The 9,618-nt window shown below is 41.3% G+C and overlaps 1 protein-coding gene across 1 annotated transcript in view; it reads right to left on the bottom strand.

The window, feature by feature from the left end:
* FHOD3 (formin homology 2 domain containing 3) overlaps positions 1–9,618 on the bottom strand; it is a 396,352-nt gene that overhangs the window by 259,340 nt on the left and 127,394 nt on the right. Inside the window, exon 4 of the mRNA XM_029921560.1 lies at positions 4,122–4,189. Coding sequence (XP_029777420.1) covers positions 4,122–4,189 — 68 coding nt within the window. The remainder of the gene's footprint in view (positions 1–4,121; positions 4,190–9,618) is intronic.

Consider the following 9,618-nt stretch of genomic DNA (forward strand, 5'->3'; position numbering starts at 1 on the left):
ATTAAACTATTGTGACTATACCAAAATAAAAAGTCTTTGCACAGTGAAGGAAACCATCAATAAAGCAAAAATGCAACCTGAGAAGATATTTGCAAATGATATATCTGATAAGGGATTAATATACAAAATATATAAAGAATGTATACAACTCAACACCAAAACACAAAAACCTACAAATACACACACAAAATAACAAAAAACAACAATCTGATTCAAAAACAGAAAAAAAACCTAAACAGACATTTTTTCCAAAGCAGACATATAGATGGCCAACAGACACATGAAAAGATGCTGAACATAACTCATTATCAGGGAAATGCAAATTAAAACTATAATGAGCTATCATCTCACACCTGTCAGAATGGCTAAAATCAAAAACACAAGAAATGACAGGGGTTGGGGAGGTTGTGGAGTAAAAACAGAACCCTCATGCACTGTGAATTGGAATGCAAGTTGGAACCACCACTCTGGAAAACAGTATCGAAGTTCCTCAAAAAATTAAAAATATAGTTACTCTATGATCCAGTAATTCAACTACAGGGTATTCATCCAAAGAAAATGAAAACACTAATTCAAAAAGATATATATACTCCTATGTTTATTGTAGCATTATTTACAATAGCCAACATATGGAAGCAACACCAGTATCCATGGATAGATGAATGAATAAAGATGTGGTATGTCTATTTATAGACATGTATCTATGTACAGATATACACACATATACAGTGGAGTATTACTCAGCCATAGAAAGGAGTGAGATCTTGCCATTTGCAGCAACATAAATGGACCTAGAGGGTATAATTTTAAGTGAAATCACTTGAATTAAGAAATAAAACAGAACCAAAAAGAGTAAAAAAAAATAGATTCAAATACAGAGGGAAGGTAGGTGGGGGGATGTATGAAATAGGTGAAGGGAATCAAGAGCAGTATGGATATGCACATCTATATATGTGTATATATACACACAGGTACACCCATGTACATGTATATGTACACATGTATAATATAATTGTCAAATCATATTATATACCTGAAACTAATGTAACACTGCATATAAATCACACTTAAATTTAAGAATTTTTTAAGGCAAAGGGAAAGATAAATGTGAGTTCTAAAACTTTACCCATTTTCAAAACAATCAGCTGGTTCACTAGCATTTTCCTAAGATGACCTATTCATTTTTATTTTTCAGTATCATTATGAACTCGTCAATGCAAACTTACCTGTTGTGTTTCAGTCAATTGTAATTATCATCCTTATTGATGTTGCTATTTCCCAATCACCCAGTAGAAGACCCTTCAACATGTTCCTCAGTTCTTTTGGGAAGAATCCTAGGAGTATCTGATACTTTCCTTACTTCCTTGTTTGTTTTTTTTACCAATTTCCTACTCCAGAATTGGAATCAACTAGTTCTCCAAGGAGGTCTGTTCCTTTCAGTATCTTAACATCACAACCTTGGGGCTCACAGTGGTACTTTAGGTAATAGGCTGACCATGCTTCTAGTGCTTTTCAGTAAACTTGGAGCTGGAAATATGCTTAGTTGCCTGTTTGTTAGATAATAAACACCAAGGGTTCATTCTGATATTTCCAATTAAATTAAAGAATATGGAGTTCTTAACCTCTTCTATCTTTCTATCTTCTTTTTCCCCCTCACGTCAAGAATGTTAATGCTTAACAACTCTAAGAATGACCAAATTAGAATATATACACCAGTCTTAGGACAGCACTACAACACCAGCAGCGACAATGGGATTACTGCAAACAGTTCACTGTGTGTGTGGTTCCTTTAGTTCTTAGAATGTATCTACTCAAAGTACACAAATCACAGTGTTTTAAAGTCACTTGGAATAACTAACTCTTCTCTGTTCGGTTCTGCCACCAGCTGGATACTCAGTGAGGCGAACATGGGTTTGGAAAGAAGTCAAAGCTGAACAGAAACATGAGGCAGGTGGAGGGACTGATGAGTGAGGATGAGGAGTGGCATGAGGCTGGCCCTCTGGTGGCACAGTGAGAGTCCAGCCCAACTGCTGGAAATTTGTTCGGCTAAGGAACAGGGAGATACAGATGGAACGTTGGGACAATTAGTACAATGTTTACTAAATTAGAAGCCAGAAAGACCAAACAAAGGCATAGACATGTACTAGAAGACCATCCAATTGACCCAGTCTATTCACCCATTGCTTACACAGCCCCAGACACTGTGCTTGGCCCCAAAGAACCAGTGATGAAATCTAGGGAGCTTGCAGACAGCTAGACTCAGACAAGTACCTCAAGTTCTATACTACAAGTAAAGTCAGAGAACTTCAAAGGTATCTGGAGGAGCTGAGAGGAGTCATTTAGGGAGAGGGACACTAGCAAGAGGAGACAGCAGGAGGGAAACTGAGAGACATGGAGAGTGGATGTGGAGTGGCAACACATTATGGGATAGAAGCAATAGGTCCAGAGGGAAAGGTGCAGAAAAGGAAGGGTGCAGCTTGCTCCCAGAAGGCAACCATAGGTAGAATTTAGGATGCAGCCAAGGGCAGACAATTGGGTAGCAGAGGCTAGATCCACAAAGGCTTCACTGTTATACTGAGAAATTCAGACGTAATTCAGAAGGCTACATAGAACCAGCAAGAGAAGGACTTCTTCAAACCTCTCTGGTAGAAAATTAGAGGACAGACTGAGATGGAGAGAATCAAAAGCAGGCAATGCCCATGGAAAGATGTTGCCATTTCTCCAGAAGAAACAGTCTGAACCACGGTAGACCCCAACCCCAAGGTGTTTCAGAGACACAGCATGAGGAGCAATGACTCTTTACGTCCACCACCATAACTGTTGGAAGAGCCAAGAGGACTCGTGTCCAGAAATGTTAACACCAAGAAGGGACTCTGCTCTGAGAGAAGGTTAAGGGCATGCCTGAGTAAGTTTCAGGAACAACAGGATGACAATGCAGATGGGATGGACTGTTGGCCTTTGTGCCAGTCCCCTCTCAGGAAGACTCCATGAAGGGGAATTGCCGCTCTGGAGGAACTATCACTGACAGGGGCGCCTGGGTGGCTCAGTCGGTTGAGCATTTGACTTTGGCTCAGGACATGATCTCACAGTTCATGAGTTCAAAGCCCTCATTGGGCTCTGTGCTGACAGCTCAGAACCTGGAGGCTGTCTCGGATTCTGTGTCTCCCTCTTTCTCTGCCCCTCCCCTGCTTGAGCTCTGCCTCTCTCAAAAATAAATACTAAAAGCAAAAAAGTTTTAAATAAAGAACTATCACTGCCAAAAAAAATTTAAGAATATGTGTAAGACAGGAACTGAAGAGAAGTGGAATATACCCTAGGAATATACAGACACTCAGTGCACGTGCCATCTCCTGACTGCCCAGACAGCAGCCTCTCCCTCCTCCCCTGGCTCTGTCTGTCTCTCTTCTGCCATGTCACACACGTGAGTGTCTTGCAGCTTGCCTGCTCTCCTGTCCTAGCCTTCTTCATTAGGACCAGGACTTTCTCAGGGCGGGGAAAGGGGGAAGGCTTAGGAAGAAAGGATAAAATGGACCCTGCACGTGTGCACAAAGGAAATGTCCACAGCGGAATGGGTTTCTAAAACAGCCAACACTGGGAATAACCAAACCGCCTCCCTATAGAAGTCTGAACACAGCCAGTTATACTTTATTCATACAATAGAACACTCAGAGCGACATCTATCATGCCTACATCTGTCCCATGTTCAGTAAATAAGCTGGAGTATGATCCAAGCAACACAACACATACAAACTAACAAAGACATAAATACTCATGTGTATATTCACCAACAGCATGGAGACATGGATAGAGAGGGGGGCTGGGGTGGGGGGAAGATGGTCAGTATTGGGGACAACACAATACCTCAATTATATCTGCAGGTTTTTCCTTTTTAAAAAAGTCTGAAGTCAATATGGAAAAACATGATTTGGTAAAGTTGTCTTTACTTCTTAGGTTTGACACATTTGATATGGTAAAAATACTCCCAACTAAGACTCTGACTTGACCTTTCAATTTAAAGAAACATTTCTTTCTGTAACCAGTAAGAGGCAGATGCAGGTCTGTAACTGATTCCATGAGCAACGCAAAAACAGGACCTCTGAGCACATTTGTCGTTTTTTTACCTGAAATATCTGCTTCAGGGAGAAAAGGGCCCTTCTTAAATCTCGTCCACTGGAGTTGTACAGCTTTTCTGAAATAAAAAACATAACATATAAAATTAATTAAACTTACTCAATGAACAGTAAAAACACAGGAATATGAACAATGAACAGGATGTCCACTGGAGGTGAGGAGACTGAATCCAGTTAGGATATAGACCTCACCTCAGATGGCACAGAGAACACTCCAGAAGAGGGGGTGAGAGAGTTTTGGAGGCCAACGCCCCATGTGCACCCTCAGCCCCCACCCTTCCTCTCTCCAGACTTCTATTCCCAGCTGTGTGTAGACTATTGTACTCGATGGCAGCTATATCTGGAAAACGAACACGGTCATGATGGAATGCGTCCTCCCATCTCCCTCCTCCTTGGCCTCCCTGACACCACTGTGCTTTCTGCAGCTGGGCTCAGCTTTGAGGCACCTTTTTTTCCTGGGATCTAATGGTCAAGGGCATTCAAAACCCAAGGGCAGGATGCTGTGCTGGATTAAGGACTGGATTCCTTGGTGATGGCCCTCTAAGCAGCTTCAGTCTGCCCTCTCCTGGGCTCTCACGCGTGTTCTAGGATGGGTCTGGCCCTGAGCAAGGTGGACGAAGGAGCCCTGTGTCAGACTTCTCTGGCTCGAGACTCAGGCCCACGCCTACAACTCCAGGTTCCCTCGGTCATATTTAACATGTTCTTCTTAGGTCAGACCTAGCGGATAAGGAGGTGACCCTGATCTAAGACCCATCCTCCAGAGGTCACAACATGAAAGGGGGACCAATGAATATGCCACAATTACTTGGAGTGGAGCTACCAAGTGCCAAGGGCACATGGGAGGAAGGTAGAAACCAGTTGTTCCAGTGTACATAGAATGCCTGGGAACACAGACTGCCCAGCTTCACACAGCTCAAGCTTGGCCTTGACCCAGGAGATTCAGGTGGCAGGTTCTCCAGACTCAAAACCCAAGAAGACACCCAGTAAGTGGCAGAGGCGAGCTTATGTCAGATCAGTCTAGATTTTCCCAATAAAAAGCACCCAACATGTATTTCCTGAGTGTGTGCCAGGAACCGTTCTAGGCACCAGGTAGAGAAGAGTGAACTTAATAAGATCAATGACTAAGCAGTCCACCTGCATTTCAAAGCCGGTGTCACCACCAATTTGGTATATGACCTTGAGCAAAGTAGTTTACTTTTCCTAAGTCTTGGAGTCCCTGGTCTATAAAATGTGAACAGGTAACAACAGATTTAGAGGACAATAGTTTTGTGTTAAGTCAAACACTGATATGGTGAATGCAGATACCAGATCATTTAAAATGTTAAGAATAAAGCAGTTAATAGCAAAATTATCCTGGTGGCTGGCCACGCTGAGTTTCAATATCAGCATATGGGGGGCAATGCCCAGAATCACATTCTCTGCTTATGTCACAGGCTTGAGCGGAAGGGAATGGAATACACAGGTCTGTAAGAGTTGGCAGAAGTCTCATCATGAGAAGAATATTCCCATTTTGCACAGTAGCTCTGAAAGAGAACAGGCTCCCACCTTAGATTTAAAAGGATGTAGGGCAGGGGGGGACTCAGCATTTGCATGGTGGTCGCTTCCCCCACAGGCCTCCCCACAGACACCTTGACCTCTTCCCATCCACTTTCTAGACCAAGGCCAGAAGGATGGGGTGACCAGCTGATGACACTACTGCTCCCTGTTAAACCCTTCAGTGGCTGCCCCTGCACTGAGAACTCAATCCAGAATCCTCTGCACGACCCATCCAGCCCTTGGGCGTGCGGCCCTGGCCCCTCCTCCCCATGCTGCACACACTGTCTTCTCCAGCAACCTGAGCAGGTCAGGTTCTCCAGACTCAAAACCCAAGAAGACACCCAGTAAGTGGCAGAGGCGAGCTTATGTCAGATTGGGGGTTTAGAGGGGTGGTGTCTGACCCCAGGATGTTCTCATTGTTTGACCACCGTGGAATCTACCACATCTGAACAATGTACAGTCCATGATCACTTATTAATTATGAAGACTTTTGATTAAGACAGAATGCATTGCCTTCCTAAAAACAAGTATCTGAGAAAACTCTAAAGGAATCAGCCATCCTAAAATGAACATCTAGTTTATCATAGACCCTAAGACATGAGGCCTGGATAACTTTCAAGCTGACCTCTAAAATATCTCTATAGCCACAAAATACATTAAATAATAAATAAGTGGAGTTAACTGCATCGCCCCTGGGTCTGGTCCTTGGGGGGATCACTTCTTCAGTTTCTACAGCTAACATCTCAGATTTCTCAAATCCCAAACAAATTTAGGGTTTTGCCAGTATCGCTTCTAATAAATAAGAATAAATCGATCAGGCACAAGCATGGGGCTATAAAAGTGCTGATTTAGCTTATCCAGCTAATATATTCTAGCATATATACCACTAGGTAACCAGCAGAAATAGGTCTTCAGTGAATTCACAGCATCACAGAGCCCCCTTTAGTTACCAATGATCTGTCCTGGCTTCTGATTCAGGTAAATGAAAACTATGGTTACTCGTGTTCAGATTGTTAAAGTTTTAGTACTTGGGACTATAGTCAAAATCAGGGTTGGGTTTTTTTTTTTAAGCAAATTGAGCTGAGAATGGCAATATTTTGTTGAGGATTTTTTTTATATCTATATTCGTGGAGAATATGGATTTGTACTTTCAGAACAAGTCTGTGTAGAGTTGGTATTACAAATTCCTTAAATGGTTGGCAGAATTTTTCAGTGAAGCTACCTGGCCAGGAGCTTCTCTCTTTATTGGAAGGTTTTCAACTATGAATTCAATTTCTTCAATTAATATAAAGCTCTTCTGATTATTTCTTCTTGAACGAACTTGAATCATTTCTATCTTTCAAGGAATGTTTCCAATTCACCCAAGTTGTTAAATATATGGGCATAAAGTTGTTCATAATATTCCCAATCATCCTTTTATTGACTATAGCAATCTCTTCTCTGATTCCTGTTATTGGTGATCTGTGCCTTTCTTCCATTTAACTTGGTCTGGCTAAAAATGTATCACATTTTATTGATCTTTTCAAAGAACTGTTGATTTCATTGTTCTTTCCTTTTTTGATTTTTATACCATTTTCTTCTTTCTGCTTGCTTTTGGCCTAATTTGTCCTTCTTTCCTGCTTTCTTCAGGTGGACATTTAAACAACTGATTTGAAACCTTTCTTCTTTTCTAATGTATGCTACAAACACCTCCCTAAGTACTGCTTTGACTACATTCTTCAAAATTGGATACATTGTTTTTGTTTTCATTCAATTCAAAATTGAATGAATGCTGAATATTTCATTCCATTCAAAAGGGAATAACTTAATCCTGTAAGGGTTTTTTGTTTTTGTTTTTGTTTTAAACCTGTGGCTTATTTAGAGTACACTGTTTAACTCTGAGTACACTGTTTTGGGCATTTTCCAAGTATCTTTTTGTAACTGATTTCTAGTTTCTTTTTAACAAAACCTTTTTATTTTGGCTTTCTTCATTTCTCAAACTTATGTAATAGAATATATCACCTTTTTTGGGATTTTTTAAAAAAATTTATATTCAAGTTAATTAACATATAGTGTAGTATCGGTTTCAGAAGAATTTAATGATTCATTACTTACATATAACACCCAGTGTTCATCCTGGGAAGTTAAGCTTTTTCTAAAGTTTGAGAGAGAGACAGCATGCACTTTAAGAGAGAAGGGCAGAGAGAGGGAGAGAGAGAATCCCAAGCAGACTCTACACTGTCAGAATGCAGCCCAATCCGGGGCTCGAACCCACAAGCACCGAGATCAGGACCTGAGCAGAAACCAAGAGCTGTATGCTCAACCAACTAAGCCACCCTGGCACGCTCATTAAGTGCCCTCTTTAATGCCCATCCCCCCACCCACCTCCAGCAACCCTCCGTCTGTTCTCTATATTTAAGAGTCTCATATGATTTGCCTCTTTGTTTTATTTTTCCTTCCCTTCCCCTATGTTTTGTTTCTTCAATTCCACACGAGTGAAATCATGTGATTTGTCTCATGGTCTTTGACATACTTTGCTTAGCATAATACCCTCTAGTTCCATCCATGTTGTTGCAAATGGCAAGACTGCATTCTTCTTGGTTATTGAGTAATACTTCATTGTATATATGTAAACCACATCTTCTTTATCCATTATCCACTGATGGCTCTTTGGGCTCTTTCCATACACTGGCTATTGTTGATAGCACTGCTATAAACATTGGAGTGCACATTGTCCCTTTGAATCAGCATTTTGGTATCCTTCAGATAAATACTTAGTAGTGCCATTGCTGGGTTGTAGGGTAGTTGTGTTTTTAACGTTCTGAAGAACCTCCATACTGTTTTCCAGAGTGGCTGCACCAGTTTCATTCCCACCAACAGCGCAAAAGGGATTCCATTTCTCCTCACCCTCACCAACATCTGTTGTTTCCTCAGTTGTTAATTTTAGCGGTTCTGACAGGTGTGAGGTGGTATTTCGTGGTCACTTTTGATTAGTATTTGCATTGTGTTGAGTGTCTCAAAGTTATATTTGCATCTTGTTTTTATGTAGTCTGACAATCTCTCTTATTTGATAGGCATCCACCACATATTTTTGACACCTAGGATATCACAAATGACTTTTCAGTGGCACTAGAACAGAAGACCTCAGGGAGGCCTGATGATGCCTTTCACCCTTTGATGAGAAACATCCCTGTACAGATGCCAAAAATATCTTCGAGTGGTGCCAAAAAATTATACTTTTTTTGCTAAGTCTCTCAAATTAAAACTACAATTTTAATTTTTTAAATTTTTTAAAATTTATTTTTTTCCATAATATTTTATTGTCAAATTGTTTTCCATTAGACACCCAGTGCTCTTCCCCATAAGTGCCCTCCACCATCACCACCACCTCTTTTCCCCCTCCTCCTTCCCCTTCAACTCTCAGTTCATTTTCAGCATTCAATAGTCTCTCAAGTTTTGCATCCCTCTCTCCCCAACTCTCTCTCCCTCCTCTGCTCCCCCTGGTTCTCCATTAGGTCTCTTCTGTTTTCCTGTTAGACCTATAAGTGCAAACATATTGTTTCTGTCCTTCTCTGCCTGACTTACTTCGCTCAGCATGACACCCTCAAGGTCCATCCACTTTCCTACAAATGGCCATATGTCATTCCCTCTCATTGCCATGAAGTACTCCCATCGTGAATATATACCACATCTTCTTGATCCATTCATCAGGTGATGGACATTTAGGTTCTTTCCATGTTTTGGCTATTGTTGACATTGCTGCTATGAACATTGGGGTACATGTGCTCCTATGCATCAGCATTTCTGTCTCTCTTGGGTAAATCCCCAGCAATGCTATTGCTGGGTCATAAGGAAGTTCTATCAATAGTTTTTTGAGGAACCTCCACACTGTTTTCCAGAGCGACTGCACCCGTTTACATTGCCACCAACAGTGTAGTAGGGTGCCCATCTCTCCACACCCTCGTCAACATCT

Source organism: Suricata suricatta, chromosome 14 (assembly GCF_006229205.1).
Source record: "Suricata suricatta isolate VVHF042 chromosome 14, meerkat_22Aug2017_6uvM2_HiC, whole genome shotgun sequence".
Taxonomy (NCBI): domain Eukaryota; kingdom Metazoa; phylum Chordata; class Mammalia; order Carnivora; family Herpestidae; genus Suricata; species Suricata suricatta.